We start from the raw sequence: 24,061 nt of genomic DNA, 5'->3' as shown, positions 1-24,061 counted from the left end.
TAGGAAAAATACAAAGTACTTAAAATTTGCTATTTTATTTAAAGACCTGTACGAAGAATCGTGTATGCATACACTTTGCAAATACTGTACATTAGTTGCATTGCTTGTGGTACAGTACTGTATACTTTACAATTATGTATTCTCCGATTACTTCATTTTGATTAAACATGCATTATACAGTATTATCGCTGTATGTTACCTCGACATTTATTTATTCATCGTTGTAAAAGAATGCACAGCACTGTATTTTAAGATAATTACTAAATCATTTGGATCTTTTTATTATTTGTTGGAAATTAATACTTGATTCACTACTCTTTATTTCATAGACGTGAAATACTCGATGGCCGAGTGCAACGTGGCCGTTCGTCAATTCACTCAAGCAGTGACGTTACTGGAGTCCATACCACAGAGACATCGAACCTCAAAGGTCAACATGAGTTTGGGGAGATTGTACCAACAGGTTGGCATGGAGAGGCCAGCAATAACAGCTTATAAGGAAGTCCTAAGGGTTAGTAAGACAAGGAGAATTGTCCTCCTTTTCGAAGTCTTTAATCTGTAGGATTTCAGTAGTTCAATTTTGGGGGTTAGCCAACATCAACTATGAAACAAGACAAAAAGGGGACCTCTACTCTCTACGTTCCTCCCAGCCTGATAAATACGGTGACATATGTCTCTCTTTGTAGTTTGTATATGGCTGGTCTGTTTTACATTGTTACTTATCTATATTTTATGTCTTTTATTCCTTACTTATCGTATATATTTTATTTATTTCCTTATTTCCTTTCCTCGCTGGGCTATTTTTCTCTATTGTAGCCTTTGGTCTTGTAGCATCTTGCTTTTTAGCTAGTAAAAATAATAATTTAATCAAATTGATATGGATTATATTATCATGTGGTTCTAATATTTTCCTGGTTCTAAAACTCGAAAGTACTGCACTGTAATGTCCCATTTCAAACTACTATTTTGTAATGGTGAATACTTTTTTTGTGGTATACCAATATATTTCACCCAACCTAAAAAATAGCTCAGTGAGCTTTTAGTAACTTGAGTAATATCTTCAAAATGAGTGTGCATCCATGGCCAGCTAGTTAATAGCCTAAGGAGGCTATCTGAAAAAATGATCATAGTTTGATGTAGTATTATTCTTAGGATTATTATTACACTAAAGATAAACAATATCATCAATTTGCTCTTAGATTAATGTTGAAATATAAAGCAAGGTGAGTTGAAGAAATAGAACAGCTTAAAAATAAAAGATTGAAGACTGTGCATAGGGATTGATGCTATGCTGCAAAGAACCTATTTTCTTGCAATGAGCTGTCTTCAGTGTATGTGTAAGGCGTACTGTAAGCAGAATACCTCTAATGGAATTCAGAATTTGTGGTTAATGTTGTTCATACTTATAAGGGATGAAGTGCTGTTCATACTTATAAGGGATGAAGTGTAGTTCATACTTATAAGGGATGAAGTGTTGTTCATACTTATAAGGGATGAAGTGTAGTTCATACTTATAAGGGATGAAGTGTTGTTCATACTTATAAGGGATGAAGTGTTGTTCATACTCATACGGGATGAAGTAGCGTCTATGGAATAAAGCCATGATTGAAGAAATAGGGTAAAATGTAGAAGAAAATGACCAAAGAAAAGATATAAATATTTTTTATGTGAGTTTTATATTAGCATTGTCATGAGAATCTATTGCAGATAGCGTTTTCACATAGTATTGTGTCATAGTGACGCAGTTCCGGTATGCCCTGCTGCTGCCTCCGATGCCTTAGATGACCGCGGAGGTAGCAGCAGTAGGGGATTCAGCATTATGAAGCTTCATCTGTGGTGGATAATGTGGGAGGGTGGGCTGTGGCACCCTAGCAGTACCACCTGAACTCGGTTGAGTCCCTTGTTTAGACTGGAGGAACGTAGAGAGTAGAGGTCCCCTTTTTTGTTTTGTTTCATTTGTTGATGTCGGCTACCCACCAAAATTGGGGGAAGTGCCTTGGTATATGTATGTATGATGATTGTGTCAGTAATAATTAAGTAAAAAGACAATTATTGATTTCATAATACAGTACTGTAGATATGTTTCATATTACTTTCTCCTGATGGTTTTGTTTGATGATTTCAGGAATGCCCTCTGGCATTAGAAGCAGTTCAGGAACTCCTTAGTTTGGGTGTGCGAGGAGCAGAAGTTGCATCCATGATGATAAACATTCACGGAAGTTCAACGGGAATGGAGTGGTCAGTATATAGTTATGAAACCCAATATATTTGCTTTTTCTATCTGATTATTTGTATGAATTCTATCATGCAGGAGCTACTCTATGGTGTTCCTTACTTTGCTCCTGTCTGATTGTGTCATAGTATTACATTAGTTACTTTTAAGGCTTTTGATAAGATCTGGCATAAGGCCCTTTCAACCTTCACTTGCACATATCACACACTAGCAAGTGCAGAGAAACCACAAATAATTGCTGCACTCTTAATGACTCTCCTTAACCACTATTTTCCTTATATAACAGTATAAAAATTGTGTATCTCAGCCATGAGGAAAAAGGCAAGAGTAATAGTTAATAGTATTCATTACAAGAACCCATTCACAGTCCTGTCCTTCTTTCCCACTGTTATCCCCAAGTTAAGGGGTTGGTTGCTTGATGCGGCCTCTCCAATGCCTTCTAAGGTATCCTCTTCCACCAAACATCCTCTCTCCATATCATCCTTCACCTTATCTCACCATTTAATTCTCTGCCTCCCTCTTGATCTTCCCCCCTGTAAGAAGTTCCTCCTCTCCCCACCATCCATCCTCAACACGCGCCCACGCCATCTCAGGCGCTGATCATATGTATATCTGGTCAATCTTTAAGGCATTGTCCTGCTTAATAGGGCAGTGTCACTGTCCCTTGCCTCTGCCATTCATGAGCAGCCTTTAAACCTTTAAACTGGTGGCAAAATTTCTGGAACTGAAGCAGCTCAATCTTAGAAGGAACTTACACATCAAGATCTTCCAATCATTTATCAGACAGTTATCCTTCCAGTCTTTAAGTTCCTTCTGGAAAGAAATAGGTTCCTCTCTCTAGGCCACTCTTAGGGTCCCTTTATATGGTATTAACACAGTAGATCTTACACTTGACCTTCTACAAGATCCTCAAAATCATTCCAGATTTACAAATAGAACTTTTTATGTTGGCAGAAAACCCCTTAAAATTGTTCCAGGTTTACAAATGGAACTGTTCACAATGCCAGAGAATCATAAACTTCCACTATTGTATCTTTGAATGTGAATTCCTGTAAATTAAGTTTGATCTTGGACTGGAACAGACTGCCTTACATCTATCTGCCTCCTCTGTGAAGAGATTAGTTAGAAAAATGTTGGAGATCCTATCGGACTTCCCAGGAACAGCCTTTCTTATCGGTCTATTGGAGCTGAATAGCCCATGGTTTTTCTCTCCTTGTGTGTCTGATACTGAAGTCGCCCCTCTTTGATTAGCACAGCTGTACCAGAAAGTAAGTTTGGCCATCATTATGTCCTCCTTTCTGACAAAGAACCTTCGTATTTAGTTTTTCTTACCTGTATTTATGGAATAGACTTTTCAGCTACAAAGGTGTCTTTGTCCTCTAGACAATACTAGTTAGCGTAAAGGCATGGATGGCTTTCCTTAGGGACAGGACCCCTTGCTGGTTAATTCTGGATCTATTTGGTTCCTATCTTGTCTATCTCTTCAAGTACATGAAGCTTAAATCGTCAATATTTCTGTTATACAAACATGATCCATCAGAATTTCTTGAGTGGCCTTTTAACCCTTTTACCCCCAGGCTATTTGGAAATTTTCAACCCTTAACCCCCAGGGGGTTATTTTTTTCCCAGCACATCTTGCAGTATATTTTTTTTAAATTGCTCTAACAGCCTTAATTTTTGTCATAGAGAGGTCAGGTTGGTCTCAATCTCTTGGAAAATGCCTGAATTTTCTCAAAAAAATTATCAAAAATATGAAAAAAAAAATTTTTATAGCATTTTTTTGCAAGGACGTACCGGCACGTCCATGGGGGTAAAGGGATGGCTTTTGTGAAACGTACCAGTACGTTCTTTTGGGGGTAAAAGGGTTAAGTACATGAAGCTTAAATCCTCAATATTTCTGTTATACAAATATGATCCATCAGAATCTCTTGAATGTACTTTTAATGTGGATTTAGACTGATAAATTTACTGTAATCAGTTTCTGGATTTGCATATATTTATTTGAGACCTTTAAATTTAAGAATAAATTGTTTTATTAGACCCAAACATGTAAGGATAAATTCTTTGAAATTCTTTCGTGTCTAGAAATGGTATTCAATGGTTTTATTACGCCACAGTGAAATAAGTAATTTGCCAAAATGTATGAAATTGAATCAACAGTCGAGTATCGTCAATTTAGAGCTCCTATGGTGTGTATATTGTTACTGTATAATGTATTGAAATTGTGTAATTACATACAATTTACCGTTCCCAGCTAAAATACCTGAAATTGAATCATCAGTTAAGTACAGCATCTTCAATTTAGAGCTACCATTGTGGATTCTACTGTTACTGTACAGCATTGAAATTATTTTAGTATAGTACGTACAGTTTAACAGCCCCATGTACATCTATGACGGTCCTGAAATTGAATCATCAGTTAAGTACAACATCTTCAATTTAGAGCTACCATTGTGGATTCTACTGTTACTGTACAGCATTGAAATTATTTAAGTACAGTACGTACAATTTATCAGTCCCATGTACATATATGATAGTACATTTTTAAACTGATTACTTTATTCTATTTGCAGGTTGTCAGTATGGGTAAAAGGCCATGCCTACTTACATAGTCGAGATTACACAGGGGCGATCAATTCTTTTAAACAGCTGGAAAATACCGTGCTGACGAGAAACGTGGACATCTTGGCGACCCTCGGAGAAACTTACTACCTGGCAGGCGACTCGAAAAATGCACTTTCTATGCTACAGAGGGTAAGTTAGTGACAGTTGTTTTTGTCTTGTTTTACGAAGACAATATTATCCATGATCATTTCATTTTCCACCAATGGCTAATACTGTATCGCTTATTACGAGAATGAATCTTTTAGTTGAAATTATGAGAGAAGTGAAAGTGTTGATGTAATAATCGCTTGGCTTTTTAATTAACCTTTTCTTAATCCAGGTTTGGCTCGTGTAAGAAGGAAGCCTGTCAGTCCTTAACCTTTTTACCCCCAGGCTCTTTGGAAATTTCCAACCCTTAACCCCCAGGGGGTTATTTTTTTCCAAGCACATTTTGCAATATAATTTTTTTCAAATTGCTCTAACAGCCTTAATTTTTGTCATAGAGAGGTCAGGTTGGTCTCATTCTCTTGGAAAATGCCTGAATTTTCTCAAAAAATTATTAAAAATACGAAAAAAAAATTTTTATAGCATTTTTTTGCAAGGACGTACCGGTACGTCCATGGGGGTAAAGGGATGAGTTTTGTGAAACATACCAGTACGTCCTTTGTGGGTAAAAGGGTTAACATAGGCAGTGTTGAGATTCACTAATTACATGTATTTGTTTGAACATATAAGAATTCCATACAGTAATATTTTTAGGTATTTGTTCACAATATTATAACACTAAATACAGAAAAGTCTTTGATACTAAGGGCCAAAAGCCATTATTATATTATGCAAATGTTTTAGAATTCACTTCTGTAATGTTATCAGTCTCAACTTTCTCTCACATGCTATGTAACTGCGTATGCTGTGATGTACTGCATATGGTCCTATATAACTCAATGCCTTTATATTTTCAGGTAGTAGTATATAGTAAGACATAAAATCATTTGAGTTTTATAATACCAAGTACTGCTTAGTATACTTTTAAAGTTGAAAGGTCACAAATGAATGGCAGAGGCAAGGGACAGTAACAGTGCCCTAGCAGGACATTGCCCAAGAGACTGACTGTATATTATTATTATTATTATTATTATTATTATTATTATTATTATTATTATTATTATTACTAGCTAATCCACAACCCTAGTCGGAAAAGCAAGATGCTACAAGCCCAAGGGCTCCAACAGGGAAAAATAGCCCAGTGAGGAAAGGAAATAGGGAAATAAATAAATGATGAGAATAACTTGACAATATATCATTCTAAAAACAGTATCAACGTCAAAACAGATATGTCATATATAAACTATAAAAAGACTCATGTCAGCCTGGTCAACATAAAAACATTTGCTGCAACTTTGAACTTTTGAAGTTCTACCGATTCAACTACCCGATTAAGAAGATCATTCCACAATTTGGTAACAGCTCTCAAGCCTCCTCTCCACCCAAGCTAGGACCAGGGAGGGCCAGGCAATGGCTGCTGATGACTCAACAGGTAGAACTATAAGCTCCACATCCTTGGCTCACAAGGGCTGGAAGGTTGCAGGCACCATAAGAAATTATCGATGATTGGGTTTTAAACCCCAGTCTGGAAGATCACCAGAGAAGGATGCTTCCCATTGGTTACCACTGGAGAGAGACTATAAGTTGAAACTGATATTGCTATACATATAGATTTTCAAGCCATGGCTTTGTCTTCCTTATCTATGGCCTTGTCTGTAATTGGTCTTATATAACTATGAGTATTCAGTTTTAACCCTTTTACCCCCAGGCTATTTGGAAATTTCCAGCCCTTAACCCCCAGGTGGTTATTTTTTTCCCAGCACATTTTGCAGTATATTTTTTTCTTAAATTGTTCTAACAGCCTTAATTTTTGTCATAGAGAGGTCAGGTTGGTCTCATTCTTTTGGAAAATGCCTGAATTTTCTCAACAAATTATCAAAAATATGAAAAAAAAAAAAATTTTATAGCATTTTTTTGCAAGGACGTACCGATACGTCCATGGGTGTAAAGGGATGGCTTTTGTGAAACGTACCAGTACGTCCTTTGGAGGTAAAAGGGTTAATAGGAGCAGAAACTCTTCTTGCCATTAGTTTTTTTTCTTTAGCAAGCAAAGCAAAGATAATAGATATATCTGACAGTAGGTCAGATGAATTAACTTTGTATTGGCCTATAAAGTTAATTCATTTGACCTAAAATACTAAAGATAGAGATCGCAGATATAAGGGAAACTATAGAATTTGATATTAGGGAAACTATAGAATCTGGAGAAATACAACAGGTGCATTGGATAGGGAAACTATAGAATCTGGAGAAATACAACAGGTGCATTGGATAGGGAAACTCTAGAATCTGGAGAAATACAACAGGTGCATTGGATAGGGAAACTCTAGAATCTGGAGAAATACAACAGGTGCATTGGATAGGGAAACTATAGAATCTGGAGAAATACAACAGGTGCATTGGATAGGGAAACTCTAGAATCTGGAGAAATACAACAGGTGCATTGGATAGGGAAACTCTAGAATCTGGAGAAATACAACAGGTGCATTGGATAGGGAAACTCTAGAATCTGGAGAAATACAACAGGTGCATTGGATAAGGAAACTCTAGAATCTGGAGAAATACAACAGGTGCATTGGATAGGGAAACTATAGAATCTGGAGAAGTACAACAGGTGCATTGGATAGTAGGAAAGAAACAAGATGATGATTTACTTACCAAAGAAATATCTCTGGAAAACATCAGGGCGTATGTGGAGGGTAGAGATATGGAGGAGAGGGAGGGGTAGGATTGTAGGGAAGAGACTACTGTTGTTAGAAGATGGGAGGGGAGGAGAAAGAGAGGAGTATGATGGGTTAGAAGATTTATTTTTATTTAGTTTAATATATCTATATATCCACTCTTTCTAATACTGTACTGTACTTCTACACTTAACCCTTTTACCCCCAGGCTCTTTGGAAATTTCCAACCCTTAACCCCCAAGGGGTTATTTTTTCCCCAGCACATTTTGCAGTATAATTTTTTTAACCCTTTTACCCCCAGGCTATTTGGAACTTTCCAACCCTTAACCCCAGGGGTTATTTTTTTTTTTCAAGCACATTTTGCAGTATATATTTTTTAAATTGCTCTAACAGCCTTAATTTTTGTCATAGAGAGGTCAGGTTGGTCTCATTCTCTTGGAAAATGCCTGAAGTTTCTCAAAAAATTATCAAAATTATGCCAAAAAAAAAATGTAAATAGCAGTTTTTTACAAGGACGTACCGGTACGTCCATGGGGGTAAAGGGATGAGTTTTGTGAAACGAACCAGTACGTCCTTTGGGGGTAAAAGGGTTAAGTGCAGAAGTACAGTATTATGAGAAAGAATGGATCTATAAATATAGAGAGAAGATTGTGAGAAAAACATCAAGAGATTTGTTTATAATAAGTAAATAGGCAATTTTATAATAATGAAGAAATGGGTTATGTTGCCTCACAGTGACGTCAGGTCACGTGGTGGTGTTGTTAGTGAAGGAGATGGTCAGAGATGTTGTCTGGTAATTGGAGTCATTCTGATGGGCACACACTCTTGTCTATTGGTTCGTATGTGTCTGAGTTTGAAATTGTTCGTTTTCTGTTGATAAGCTAACATCTGGGATAGAAGGAAAATAGAGTAAAGAGAAGGTAAATATGAAACTATTTTTACTCTATGATGCATTCCTGCTGCTGCCTCCGATGCCTTAGATGACCGCAGAGGTAGCAGCAGTAGGGGATTCAGCATTATGAAGCTTCATCTGTGGTGGATAATGTGGGAGGGTGGGCTGTGACACCCTAGCAGTACCAGCCGAACTCGGTTGAGTCCCTTGTTAGGCTGGGAGGAACGTAGAGAGTAGAGGTCCCCTTTTTGTTTTTGTTTTTTGTTGATGTCGGCTACCCCCCAAAATTGGGGGAAGTGCCATGGTATATGTATGTATGTATGTATGATGCATGCACAAATGTCTTGTATAAACATGGTCCTTTTACCGCTTCTACGTATTACAGGCACACGCAGTTGATCCACTGAATTTAAGAGGCTCGGATTTGCTTGCATGTCTACTGGCGGGGGAGAAGAGGGACCGAGAACTGGAGGAACTTGCCATGACTACTACTTCTGTGACTGATACAGCTCCTCAACCTTGGATTACTATGGGCTACTACTGCCAGCTTAGTAAACGAGCAACGAAGGCCATCTACTTTGCGCATAAGGTATGGTTGAAATACAGTGCTCATGAATGAAAACTTACAGAACTACCAAAATTCTATGATTTTTTTAAGGTTGAATTAAACTGGGTAACCTTGATCTTTTTGAGATAATAGACTTTGCTTTTCATTGCCAGATTTATGTGGAATTCAAGTGAATATTTATTTGTATCATTTTAACAAACATCATAGAAAAGAAATTCATAACTGAACTACTGTATGTAGTACTAGGTATGCAGTTAGTTCTAACAGTCTTGCCTTCTCCATCATTAAGCTCAATACTACACAGTATTCTAGAAGTTTTATTCCAGTTGTAATCAGATTTTGGAATGATAATCCTAATCAGGCAATTGAATTGGTGGAGCTTCAGAAATTCAAACTTGCTGCAAATGTTTTTATGTGAACATGCTGACATAAGTCTGCCTTCATAGTTTATGTATGACAGCTCTATTTTAACATTGTTACCAATCTTGAAATATTTTATATACTTTATGCATTACTTCCCATACAGTTTATCTATATCCTTATTTCCTTTCCCCACTGGGCCGTTTTCCCTATCGGAGCCCTTGGGCTTACAGCATCTTGCTTTTCCAACTAGGGTTGTAGCTTAGATAGTAGTAGTGATAATAAAGTTAACTGGTTTGTGAGTTAACATCTACTCATTTTAGGTTCCTGGGGTAAGTATCCTTCTTCTTGATCCTCATTTATTCCTATGAGGATACAAACTTCATAGTAATTTATATGGGTTACTCCTAGTCCTGTTTTTTCGACGACCAAACAATCAAAGAAAAAGGGTTTGATTGCATCATTCTTATAGTTACCAAGCAATCACTGCTCATGCGCCGTACGACGCCTGCATGTGACGTTCTCCACAACACTCCTTGTCATGAAGTTAAGAGGACTTACTGTACCTCACTTCCTCTCTGTGATCGGACATCTGCATGCACCCTCGATCCCCTTCTAGAGCTTAGTGATTGTGCCTTTGTTCCCATGCTAACAAACATTCCATTATTTATGTGGATATACTTTCGGCGGAGGTGGAAGGTAGCCATTAGACTAAAAGTGCGAGGTGGCACCCCTACCTAACCACAGTAGTGGGGTACCCAATCACCTGTATCTACGCACACATCAGTGAACTGCATAACTTTTTTTCTTTTGGCTTGTAGAGAGCAGACGTCTCCCCTCTCTCCTTAAGGCTTAGCCATTGACTGCTTATGCTTATTGCTTCTTCTCTTTCATGTATGACTGCATATCTTCTCTGAAGCTCCCATGCGAACCTGTCCTGATTGCGAGGGTGCTCATTGTGGCTCCTTCATGTCGGTAGAGATACCCTCACTCCTTGTGTCCAACCTATCTGGGGCGTCGTTGCGAGCCTGTCTCACCCTGTGACGAGCGTAGGGAAGGGCCCGCCTCTCAGTGGGAGAAATTTGGGCATCACAGGAGGAAGAAGGCTAAGCGTGATCTTTCTCCCCCAGGGACGTAGGAACTGCGAGCCTTTTCTTCAGGCACTCCAAAATCTCTTCCCAAAGCTCCTCCTCGCTTGTCTTCCTCCGGGGCATGATCGAGGAGGAGTGCAGACTGTATATCTCCATGGCAGCCTCAGGGTACTGTGGCCGTTGTTGCTTCTAGTGGAGCACCTCCTCCAGCCGTTGGGGAACCATTTTCCCTTGCAGATATATTACAGGCGTGGCTGTCTCTAGGGGTTGCTGCTTCCCCTTTAAAGGAAGCGCTGCTGCAACTCATTCAGTGTGGCGCCAGGAAGGACCCTTCTGAGCCTTCAGCATCCTTTGCTCTGGATGTGTGCGAGGTCCATCTTTTGCCCTCTCCTGTCCCTTCCATGCATGGACGAGGTGATTGCTTATGTTCGCTCCTCCAACGGCCTCAAGTAGATGACGAACCTGCTCGCCATCCTGGGACTTCGTCTTCCTCTAACCTGCAGCTCTTAGTTTCTCCTCACAGGAATGGTTCCAGCACACGTGCTAACCTCCTGCCTGTTACAGACACAGGTGATCTTCAGCCGGCCAGTGATCATCTTCAGGTCGTCGTTTGCCTGTCTCTTCACGGTTGGAGGCTAGCCAGCATCTCCAAAAGAAAAGCTTTTCAAGACCAACTGTGATACAGCTTTCCAGATATCTCCGAAAGTTGTCTGCAACAGTATACCAGGCCAAGTTGAAAATCATCTGTGATTGGTGTCGTAGGGGGAATATTGCTCCACTCAATGCCAACATTCCCTTGATTCCAGACTTTTTGGTGCTCCTTAGGAACAAGTAATCCCTTTCACTCATCGTGGTGAAAGGCTACCGCTTGGCCTTGAGCCAGATCTTTAAACTGAAAGCGCTTGGTGTTTTATTTTCCTTTTTTCCTTTCCTCACTGGGCTATTTTCCCTGTTTGAGCCCCTGGGCTTATCGTATCCTGGTTTTCCAACTGGGGTTGTAGCTTAGCAAGTAATAATAATAGTAATATAAAACTGATGCAATCAAGCCTTATTTTCTTCAGAGAAAACGAGGTTACATAAATAACTCAGGTGTTTATTGCTAGGAAAAATACCAATTGTTTTTAGAATTTGTAGTATTTGATATATATGAACTGGTGTACCATTTTTTCTGCCATACAAGAAGTGCAACAGTTTAGGAAAAAAGTATGGAGTGGTTAGCCAGGCAAAATTTACAACGTTGATCTTGGGGCTATGTTCAGCCGGCCTTGATAAGCTGAAATCTGAACACCTTTTGCAAAAATCTGGTTCTTAGGCTACTAAAAAGCATCACTAGTACCTTTACTTAAGTCAGTCATTATTTGATAAGCTAACATTACATGTGAGTAGTCTTTTATTTGTACAATTAATGGCAGAAGTAATAGATAATGAACAATTCAAGCTATCATTGCGTAGATATCACTCATACATAAGAACTGATATAGACTGACTTAAAATTCATGCAAGAATGTATTAGGTAACTTAGCTTATTTTAATTTCTATTGCAAAGATATCGTTGTTTATAAGATCTTTGCATATTTGTTGTACAGGCAAAGTGTTTTGATACTTTATGTTTAAAATTATGGTCACTATATTTCTCAGCCAATTCTTCATTTATATTATCTTTCCAACTGTGATTCAACATAGTAAGGTCACACCTTACCAAAGTGCCTTCCAATTTCCTTGTCATCACCTGTGTTTCTATACTTGGAGGGCATTTTCATTTACCATCCTTCCAATTTCCTTGTCATCACCTGTGTTTCTATACTTGGAGGGCATTTTCATTTACCATCCTTCCAATTTCCTTGTCATCACCTGTGTTTCTATACTTGGAGGGCATTTTCATTTACCATCCTTCCAATTTCCTTGTCATCACCTGTGTTTCTATACTTGTATGGCATTTTCATTTACCATCCTTCCAATTTCCTTGTCATCACCTGTGTTTCTATACTTGGAGGGCATTTTCTTTTACCATCCTTCCAATTTCCTTGTCATCACCTGTGTTTCTATACTTGGAGGGCATTTTCATTTACCATCCTTCCAATTTCCTTGTCATCACCTGTGTTTCTATACTTGGAGGGCATTTTCATTTACCATCCTTCCAATTTCCTTGTCATCACCTGTGTTTCTATACTTGGAGGGCATTTTCATTTACCTTTTGTCTGGCAATCTCCATCCACTTCATCTATGCTGTAGAAACTTACTGCTTTCCCAAACTCCTGCTTCACAGCTCAGTGGGTCTGTTAAGATGGCAGAAGTATTCTTGTAAGATCTACTCATTTATCACAACAGGGATCATGACTTTCATCTTCCTGGTTTCTCCTTGTAATTTATTTCTGGCTGCATTATGAAGCTTCATCTGTGGCGGATAACAGGGGAGGGTGGGCTGTGGCACCCTAGCAGTACCAGCTGAACTCAGTTGAGTCCCTTGTTAGGCTGGGAGGAACGTAGAGTAGAGGTCCCCTTTTTTGTTTTTGTTTCATTTGTTGATGTCGGCTACCCCCCAAAATTAGGGGAAGTGCCTTGGTATATGTATGTATGTATGTATGAAAAAATTAGTCTCATTTCGTACACAGTAGAGTTTACATTTATATCTTTTCCTCGACAAGCACGTGGCCACTTTCCCAATTTTACTTATCCCTTGGCTTTCCTTACAGTGGCCTTTATCTCTTATTTAACTTGCAATGAATTTCAATCAATCTTCTCTCCATTTCACATCTATATTTCTTAACCCTTTTACCCCCAAAGGACGTACTGGTACGTTTCACAAAACCCATCCCTTTACCCCCATGGACATACCGGTATGTCCTTGCAAAAAAATTCTATAAAAATTTTTTTTTTTCATATTTTTGATAATTTTTTAAGAAAATTCAGGCATTTTCCAAGAGAATGACACCAACCTGACCTCTCTATGACAAAAATTAAAGCTGTTAGAGCAATATAAAAAAAATATACTGCAAAATGTGCTGGGAAAAAAAAACCCCTTGGGGGTTAAGGGTTGGCAATTTCCAAAGAGCCTGGGGGTAAAAGGGTTAACTTGCAATGAATTTCAATCAATCTTCTCTCCATTTCACATCTATATTTCTTAAATATCACCACCTACTGTTCTTTAGATTCTATCAACGCTAGGTCGTCAACATAGAGCACAAACTTTCTTTTACTCCTTTGTAGTTTCCTCCATTATCATGATAATCAATAACGTGCTCAGTGCTGACCCTTGATAGACACCAGTTCTCATCTAGGTCGAAGGTTAACCAAGGCACCATTAACCCGTTGAGACACCACCGCTAGAGAGTTATTGGGTCCTTTGGACTGGCCAGACAGTACTACATTGGATCCCTCCCTGATTAAGTTTCATTTTTCCTTTGCGTATACATACACCGAATAGTCTAGCCTATTCTTTCCATATTCTCCTCTTTCCTTATACACTTGACAACACTAAGATAAAAGAAAAAATGTTCTTTGCTCGAAGGGTTAACTACTGGACTGTAATTGTTCAGGGGCTACTTTCCTCCTGGTAACGGTAAAAGAGACTCTTTAGCTGTGATTAGCAGCTTTTCTAGGAGGAGAACACTCCAAAATCAAACCGTTGTTCTCTATTCTTTGGTATTGCCATAGCCTCTGTGCCAAGGTCTTTCACTGTCTTTGGTTAGAGTTCTCTTGCTTGAGGGCACACTCGGGCACACTTTTCTATCTAGTTCCTCTTCCTCTTGTTCTCTTAAAGTTTTTATAGTTTGGGTGGGAAATATTTATTTGAATATTGTTACTATTCCTGAAATATATTTTTCCTTATTTCCTTATTTCCTTTCCTCACTGGGCTACTTTCCCTGTTGGGGCCCCTGGCCTTATAGCATCCTGCTTTTCCAACTAGGGTTGTAGCTTGGCTAGTAATAATAATAATAATAATAATAATAATAATAATAATAATAATAATAATAATAATAATAATAATAATAGAGAAACATCACTAGGCATTTTGAGTTTATACCTTTTGTAATTGTATCGATACTCAGTCAGTTACCTTTTCAAGATCACCAGATCTGTAGTATTGTATAAGCTATTCTTCTTGGATTAATACTTTTCCTTTAGTTGCATCATTTTAAAAATTTTCTAATGTTGATCTCTGTGATATGACGGACTTATCAATATTTCTTAACCCTTTTACCCCCAGGCTATTTGGAAATTTCCAACCCTTAACCCCCAGGGGGTTATTTTTTTCCCAGCACATTTTGCAGTATATTATTTTTAAATTGCTCTAACAGCCTTAATTTTTGTCAGAGAGAGTTCAGGTTGGTCTCATTCTCTTGGAAAATGCCTGAATTTTTTCAAAAAATTATAAGAAATATGGAAAAAAAAAATTTTATAGCATTTTTTTGCAAGGACGTACCGGTACGTCCATGGGGGTAAAGGGATGGCTTTTGTGAAACGTACCAGTACGTCCTTTGGGGGTAAAAGGGTTAATTTTTCCTTTTGCCCCTTTTCTTACTCCACTGCACTGTATTGTGAATAATATAGTGCATCATCTTTTCCATTACCTACTATTTTGTAAGGCTCTTTACCGACTTTATTCTATCTCTTCCTCCATAGTTTCTTATACTGTACTCTACTCTCATTAGCTCGCAGGTGACAGGTTTGCCTGCTGCTTTTAAGAAATTAGTATTTCTCCCACCAAGGTTTTCTCTACAGTATACATATCTAGTATCTCTCCTCTTCCTTGCCTGTTATCCCCCATAGCATGAAGTTTCCTTCTTTTTTTTTTGCCCTTATGTGTATTGCAATGTTTGAATACTGTTAGGAAAGTAACCTAAAGTAGCTTTGGTTATACATACATACATATACCAAGGCACTTCCCCAAATTTTGGGGGGTAGCCGACATCAACAAATGAAACAAAAACAAAAAAGGGGACCTCTACTCTCTATGTTCCTCCAGCCTAACAAGGGACTCAACCGAGTTCAGCTGGTACTGCTAGGGTGTCACAGCCCACCCTCCCACATTATCCACCACAGATGAAGCTTAATGCTGAATCCCCTACTGCTGCTACCTCCGCGGTCATCTAAGGCATCGGAGGCAGTAGCAGGTCCTACCGGAACTGCGTCACAATCGCTCGCCATTCATTCCTATTTCTAGCACGCTCTCTTGCCTCTCTCACATCTATCCTCCTATCACCCAGAGCTTCCTTCACTTTGGTTATAGAAGTATAAAAATCAAGGAAAGGTTTTAAAGTGTCTGTTCTTCCCTGAGTATACCCTAATCTTAATGCGGGGTGTGTGTCATGTATGTCAGCAAACGGAATTTTATTATGAAAAGTTTTCCAAATACTAAAGCAATCAAGGCCAAACTGCGGCCACGAAGTGTTGTCCCCCCCGCCCGCAGACATTCTAGGTTACAGATACTACATTTATACCAGTAATCATCATTATTATCATTAGAAAATAATGAAAGAGATGTCAGGTTTATGTAAACTGTCATACTTAGACAAATAAAATAAGGAAGAATTGCAAAATATCAATATACTGTATACTGAGCATATATGTTTTATGATTTGGCTCTCATGCTGTTCGATATGCTAAAATGTGGCCCCCAGTTGACGAACTCTTACCCATGCCTGTGCTAAAGGGAACGGAATCTATACATGATACTCTAAGGCCGGGAGCACAGTAGGGACACTGTGGCGCCACAAAGCCACAGCATCGTGTGGCGGGATATGGTCTCCCATAGGTTTCTATTGTTTTCAAGTTTTGCCACGCAAACTAGCGACTGTGGCTCTCTGTCGCTCATCCCCGCCACAGGCTTGGCGTGGCTTTGAAAACGATGGAAACCTATGGGAGCCCACATCCCCCCCACACGATGCTGTGGCTTTGTGGCGCCACAGAGTCGCTAGTGTGCTCCCGGCCTAATTAGCACCATTGTTTTTCAGGCCTGCTCCATTAACCCCCGCAGCGTGGAAGGACTTCTGTTGAAAGGGACTCTACTTTTAGAACTGAAAAAGCTTCAGGAAGCTGTTATGCACTTCAGAGAAGCCATGCAAATAGCTCCACATCGTTTTGAACCTCACAAAGTGAGTCATTTACCTTTTCTCAGTGAACAGTATGAAATTAGTTTTCTTTTTTGAAATGTGATAGATTTTAATTGGCTTCAGTGATGATTTAAAGTACCATAAATCCTTGGATTTTTTCTGATGTGTTTCATTCTTTGTTTACATATGTCTTGGTATGAATTTTGTTTTAGAATTATCTTTTAACCCTTTTACCCCCAGGCTATTTGGAACTTTGCAACCCTTAACCCCCAGGCATTTTTTTTTTTCAAGCACATTTCGCAATATATATTTTTTTAATTGCTCTAAAAGCCTTAATTTTTGTTATAGAGAAATCAGGTTGGTTTCATTCTTTTGGAAAATGCCTGAAGTTTCTCATAAAGTTGTCAAAAATGTGCAAAAAAAAAAAATGTAAATAGCAGTTTTTTGCAAGGACGTTTTGTGAAACGTGCCAGTACGTCCATTGGGGGTAAAAGGGTTAAACAACTTTATGGAAATATTTATTTAGTTTTCGTCAGTCCTAAAATAAATAATTTCCTTCATAATCTTAAAATCACTTGTTCTTGAGAAACATAAATTCTGATTTTAACTCCGTAATTTATACTGTATATTCAACCTAATATTTCCCTAACAGGGCCTTGTTGATTGCTATTTAGCAATGCACCGATCAAGAGAAGCAGTAACGATTGCTACCAATGCCTGTAAGCTACTAGGCCAGACTCCAAGAGCCCTCACGGTAAGGCGCAAGTTGAGTTTTTCTTAACATGTTAAAATTTCATTGAATAGTTTTCTTATTTTCTTTTATCAGTTTTAGTCCTGAACCGTTCAGTCTGTGTACCTAAGGATATTGTAGTCTATTGGAAGTGTCCCTGACTGGCAATCTGTTGGACAAGTGTCCAACTGGTACCATTGACAACATAAAACATATGTTGAACAATCTCACCAACTATTCAAGTACAGTCACACCCCCTTCCTATAACATCTCAGCCCTCACACCATCCATACGAGAGTGCTTTTCCTGCTCTTGTTTCATCTAGATTCTATTTTTCATAACAAAGCAGCTGTTTTTCCTTCAGTTTCTATTGTGACTGTGTTTTTACACAATGATTATAAATTAACATTATCAACGATACAGTTGTCATTTTCTTTTATTGTTTTAAAATGGATAAATCCAATATATTCATAACTTCGAAGTTTTTGTCTAAATCAAATCATTGGGCAAAATTATTTCATTCATATCTTCAAAAATTCATTCATCAATACAGTACTTTGTATACTGGGGTATTGGTGTAGTATAAAATTGTAATGTATTATACAGTACTATATTATTATTGCAGTTTATTGCATTTTTGTGTAGTATTTGTACATGCAGTATTTTAGATAAGAGTTTATATAAAAGGAATTTGCTACAAGCAAAATGAAACTTTGTCCGTATAGTTTAGTCTCTCCTGTCATCTGGGGAATTCCTTATCTGTAAGAAGATCTCGAATGCGATACTAGCAGATAAAGATGCCTTACTGTATATCTAATGCTCTTTAGAATTTCATCAAGTGTTTTCTGATTGGTCCCCACATTTGCACCTTGGTATGTTTCTGTTTTCAACCTTTGTTCAATAATAAATCCTTCATCATACACTAGATCTTTCAGCTTTTGTTTAAGAATAAATTCTTTTATCTTACTTTAGTATCTCAGTTGTCATTTAAGTATGTGTCCCTCCTTGCAAGGTTTTCAACCTTTATTTAAATATTCATACATAAATCTATCAGCTCTTGTTTAAGAGCAAATCTTTTATTATACTTAATTCTCAGGTGTTCTTTAAGAATGAAGTAGTCTGTGTTATAAAAATATTCGCAGGTGTTCTTTAAGAATGAAGTAGTCTGTGTTTTAAAAATATTCGCAGGTGTTCTTCAAGAATAAAGTAGTCTGTTATAAAAATATTCGCAGGTGTTCTTCAAGAATAAAGTAGTCTGTTATAAAAATATTCGCAGGTGTTCTTTAAGAATAAAGTAGTCTGTTATAAAAATATTCGCAGGTGTTCTTCAAGAATAAAGTAGTCCATGTTATAAAAATACTCACAGTTGCTCTTTAAGAATAAAGTAGTCTGTTATAAAAATATTCGCAGGTGTTCTTCAAGAATAAAGTAGTCCATGTTATAAAAATACTCATAGTTGCTCTTTAAGAATAAAGTAGTCTGTTATAAAAATATTCGCAGGTGTTCTTCAAGAATAAAGTAGTCCATGTTATAAAAATACTCACAGTTGCTCTTTAAGAATAAAGTAGTCTGTGTTATAAAAATGTAACGATAAATTGAATTAGTAGAGATGCAATTGGGCCTCGTTTTTGAATTACCACACTTTTATTGTGATATTAATGCTAATAATAATAATGTTGCCTCTCTTCCAGCTATATGCCTCTGTGCTCCTAAAAGATACAATGACTGTCAGTAAAGGGAAAAGTCTTCTAGAAAAAGCGCTTAAAGAAGATCCATATCACTTGAACGCTGTTTATCTCTTATGCGAAGTGTATGAACAGGTAAATTCATCATTTCTTTTTTCTTTTGGTCTGAATTTTCATTGGAGTATTTGACAGGTTTTAATGAATGAATTTGGAGTATTGGACGTGTTGTAAGGGATGAATTTGTAGTATTTGACAGGTTTTAAGGAATGAATTTGTAGTATTTGACAGGTTTATGAGGAATGAATTTTCAATGGAGTATTTGACAGGTTTTAAGGAAAGAATTTTCTTTGGAGTATTTGACAGGTTTTAAGGAATGAGTTTTCATTGGAGTATTTGACAGGTTTTAAGGAAAGAATTTTCATTGGAGTATTTGACAGGTTTTAAGGAATGAATTTTCATCGGAGTATTTGACAGGTTTTAAGGAATGAGTTTTCATTTGAATATTTGACAAGTTTTAAGAAATGAATTTTCATTGGAGTATTTGACAGGTTTTAAGGAAAGAATTCTCATTGGAGTATTTGACAGGTTTTAAGGAAAGAATTTTCATTGGAGTATTTGACAGGTTTTAAGGAATTAATTTTCATTGGAGTATTTGACTGGTTTTAAGGAAAGAATTTTCATTGGAGTATTTGACAGGTTTTAAGAAATGAATTTTCATTGGAGTATTTGACAGATTTTAAGAAATGAATTTTCATTGGAGTATTTGACAGGTTTTATGAGGAAGGAATTTTCATTGGAGTAATTGACAGGTTTTAAGGGAAGAATTTTCATTGGAGTAATTGACAGGCTTTAAGGAATGAATATTCATTGGAATATATGACAGGTTTTAAGGAAAGAATTTTCATTGGAGTATTTGACAGCTTTTAAGTTAAGAATTTTCATTAGAGTATTTGACAGGTTTCAAGTAATGAATTTTCATTGGAGTATTTGACAGGTTTTAAGGAAACGCAGTTTTCAGATAAACTCTTCATGATACGATGTGGCTGTTGAATCCAAATGAAAGATAAATTGGTTTTATAATATATGAGAAATACGGAGAAATGTCATAAGGATGGGAAGTATCGGAACAGAAAAGGGATTTTGACAAAGGAAAAATCTATTTCTGGGCGAGGAACCTGTGTCGCTCCATGAAATGCTCTTTAAAGCACCATTTCAAAGGTATAAATACTGCTAAATATACCAGAGAAAAAAGTTGCATGGATTGCTAGGAATATATCCAGCTCGCTCACCCCTAAAGGGTGTCTGTATTAAAACTGGGGTGGTTGATACCACTACCAGAGATCCCTCTCCAGTTAGACTTCTCCCTCCTCAAAATCCCCCGTTACTACGAGGTGTTGTTCACTACAGCTACTGCCCCCCCCCCCCCCCCCCCCCACCACCACCACTACCACTACCTATCCTTCTCTTTATCATTCCTTGTTAGCACCCGTGAACGTTCGGACGTGTTTTTCGTAGCTCTGTGTTATTTTGTTTGTGAAGATGTCCGGCGTTTTGGAGATCCATGCTCCCAAATTGAGTATTATATTTGTTTATTTGGGATTTACAAAAAATAGTATATACAAATACAGTATCTCAAAAGAAGTTGTCTCTCTGAAGGTAAATTAAATCTAATTGCTTTGTAAGGCTTTGTATGTACTGTTGTCTAACTACTGTATGTGTCCTGGGAAATTTCTGTTCAAAGAATGTGAAATATGTTATGGAGATTAATCAGATATTGCTGTCCAGTCATCAGCAAGTAACAGTTTATTGCTTAAAAGGAAAGTATTCTATATTTCAGTACTAATACCAAAGTAAATAAGATTTAATGAAGTAATTGTCAACATTATCATTTCTCATCATAGTTTGAATACTGGACTGGATTTAACCCTTTTACCCCCAGGCTATTTGGAAATTTCCAACCCTTAATCCCTACTGGTTTTTTTTTTAAGCACATTTTGCATTATATTTTTTTTTAAATTGCTCTAACAGCCTTAATTTTTGTCATAGAGAGGTCAGGTTGGTCTCCTTCTCTTGGAAAATGCCTGAAGTTTCTCAAAAAATTATCAAAAATATGCAAAAGAAAAAATTTAATAGCAGTTTTTTGCAAGAACGTACCAGTACGTCCATGGGGGTAAAGGGATGAGTTTTGTGAAACGTACCAGTACGTCCTTTGGGGGGTAAAAGGGTTAACCCTTTTACCCCCAAAGAACGTACCGGTACGTTTCACAAAAGCCATCCCTTTACCCCCATGGACGTACCAGTACGTCCTTGCAAAAAAATGCTATAAGAATTTTTTTTTCATATTTTTGATAATTTTTTTAGAAACTTCAGGCATTTTCCAAGAGAATGAGACCAACCTGATCTCTCTATGACGAAAATTAAGGCTGTTAGAGCAATTTAAAAAAAATATACTGCAAAATGTGATGGGAAAAAAATAACCCCCTGGGGGTTAAGGGTTGGAAATTTCCAAATAGCCTGGGGGCAAAAGGGTTAAATTATTCAAATCTCTCTGCTTCTCTCCCATTTTAAATCAATCTTGGCCTATAATCAAACGCTTATGGTTTTTAGGAACTACGCTACGATACAGCGATAGAGTTGCTACGGAAGCAAGTGGCAGTCCAGAGTACTAGTCGTCTCCATCAGATGTTGGCAGACTTCTTCTCCCACGTCCACGACGAGGAAAAAGCCGCTCACCATTTTGGTATAGCTTTGAAGTACGTATTTTCATTATCTTTGCGTTACTGTTGTCACGTGATTTCAGCTACAGCTTAAAAATGCTTAGTAGTTTTCCATTTATGATATGCTTTTCGATTAAACATGGCATGTATTTTTGTGGAAATATTTTTATTCTATTGTGTTAATGCAAGCTTCATTTTTTTTTTTTTACTTAACAAGGATTCTAACCTTTCATTAATTATTCCCTCTGCCAATGAAGTTTGGAGGTGGTTATGTTTTTGCGCTGTTTATCCGTTTGTCTGTGAACGACTTCTTGGCCATAATTTTAATCAAAGAGTAGTGAAACTTTCAGGGATTAATTGTTATGTTGAGACGTGGAGGTGATTTGATTTTGAAAGTCCTGGGTCAAAGATCAAAGGAAGTTTGACTGAATTAACTCTAACCTTAACCCAAAGTTCGATCATAGTTGTGACACAGACTTCAAATACTCTTAGGGTCTAAATTGATTCTGGGAAAGACAAGATACATACATACATATACCAAGGCACTTCCCCCAATTTTGGGGGGGTAGCCGACATCAACAAATGAAACAAAAACAAAAAGGGGGCCTTTACTCTCTACATTCCTCCCAGCCTAACAAGGGATTCAGCTGAGTTCAGCTGGTACTGCTAGGGTGCCACAGCCCACCCTCCCACATTATCCACCACAGATGAAGCTTCATAATGCTGAATCCCCTACTGCTGCTACCTCCATTTGTTTCGAGAAATTAGCTGTCGTGGCAGAGATCTGCACTCTGAGTGGTTTTCTAATTCATACTAATTCATGCATCTAATCTTTATTCTTTATAACTGGTTCTCAAGACCACTGCAAGAAAAGTCTTGTAACTTGTCTACCAAGTACTCATTACTTCAATGAAACTTCCTTGAGGTTCATTTGCTATTCTCTATCTGTGTGAATTGCTCGCTGCATTAACCCTTTTACCCCCAAACGACTTACTGGTACATTTCACAAAACTCATCCTTTTACCCCCATGGACGTACCGGTACGTCCTTGCAAAAAAAATGCTATAAAAATTTATTTTTTCATAATTTTGATAATTTTTTGAGAAAATTCAGGCATTTTCCAAGAGAATGAGACCAACCTGACCTCTCTATGACAAAAATTAAGGCTGTTAGAGCAATTTAAAAAAAAATATACTGCAAAATGTTCTAGGAAAAAAATAACCCCATGGGGTTAAGAGTTGCAAATTTCCAAATACCCGGGGGGTAAAAGGGTTAAAAAGATAAGAATAATAAAACTGTAAAGATGCATGTGTTACCTGATATCCTGCTCATAGATGTGGTGGAAGATGACTTGATATTGTAAACAGTGGGCTCGCCCATCTGCCGTCACCATTTTGTATCCTCTTGCATCTGTGTGGCCTTGTCGTGCTCAGTCACAGTTCCTCAGTGGCTTCAAGCAAAGTTCTTTATATATTCACTTGTACAATTAATTTGTTATGATTGTATGGAATTAACTAGAATTTGGGAGATTTGTAAATTAATTAACCTAGTTTCGGCAAAATTAGACCCACTTTCGATTAGTTGTTGATTGCTAAGGAATTGTGTGTTCTCTATTAACCCTTTTACCCCCAGGCTATTTGGAAATTTCCAACCCTTAACCCCCAGGGGTTTATTTTTTTCCAAGCACATTTTGCAGTATATTTTTTTTTAAATTGCTCTAACAGCCTTAATTTTTGTCATAGAGAGGTCAGGTTGGTCTCATTCTCTTGGAAAATGCCTGAATTTTCTCAAAAAATTATCAAAAATATGAAAAAATAAATGTAAATAGCATTTTTTTGCAAGGACGTACTGGTACGTCCATGGGGGAAAGGGATGGCTTTTGTGAAACGTACCAGTACGTCCTTTGGTGGTAAAAGGGTTAGTAGAGAGTGTTGCTCTTTATCAGAATGAATGATATTTTGTTTATCTAGAAGTTGTTGATCCTGAAACTAAAGATAGTTAATGTGAATAAAAAATCAAAAGAAAAACCATTAGTTTTAGGATAGAGTTTAGGCTTTCCATATTGTCTTTGGATTCCCCTGCCTTTCAGTCTACGTTTGTAAATGTAGGCAGGTTAATTGTACATGGAGGCTTTTGGCCTTTTGAAAGGCAACTAAAGGCTAAATTGAGCAGCTTATTAAACATTAGAAGAGGAAAATCTGAAAGAATGTTGCGAGCGCTTCAATCTTATTTACAAACACCGAAGGTAGTAAAGAGTTCAAACATTGCCCATGAGTTTAATCATCCTTTTTATGTTATTACTTTCAGTACTTTCTAAACGGTAAAATTGAGATTTGTTCTAA

The 24,061-nt window shown here is 37.4% G+C and overlaps 1 protein-coding gene across 1 annotated transcript in view; it reads left to right on the top strand.

The window, feature by feature from the left end:
- Nucleotides 1-24,061, top strand: part of APC7 (anaphase-promoting complex subunit 7) — a 42,450-nt gene that overhangs the window by 6,954 nt on the left and 11,435 nt on the right. The window contains exons 3-10 of the mRNA XM_068393070.1: nt 330-511; nt 2,126-2,238; nt 4,807-4,987; nt 8,901-9,104; nt 16,489-16,629; nt 17,240-17,341; nt 19,009-19,137; nt 21,610-21,755. Of these exons, the coding sequence (XP_068249171.1) occupies nt 330-511; nt 2,126-2,238; nt 4,807-4,987; nt 8,901-9,104; nt 16,489-16,629; nt 17,240-17,341; nt 19,009-19,137; nt 21,610-21,755 (1,198 nt within the window). The remainder of the gene's footprint in view (nt 1-329; nt 512-2,125; nt 2,239-4,806; nt 4,988-8,900; nt 9,105-16,488; nt 16,630-17,239; nt 17,342-19,008; nt 19,138-21,609; nt 21,756-24,061) is intronic.

Source organism: Palaemon carinicauda, chromosome 19 (assembly GCF_036898095.1).
Source record: "Palaemon carinicauda isolate YSFRI2023 chromosome 19, ASM3689809v2, whole genome shotgun sequence".
Classification (NCBI taxonomy): Eukaryota; Metazoa; Arthropoda; class Malacostraca; order Decapoda; family Palaemonidae; genus Palaemon; species Palaemon carinicauda.
The sequence above is the reverse complement of the archived record's forward strand: the minus strand, read 5'-3'. Positions and strand labels throughout refer to the sequence as shown.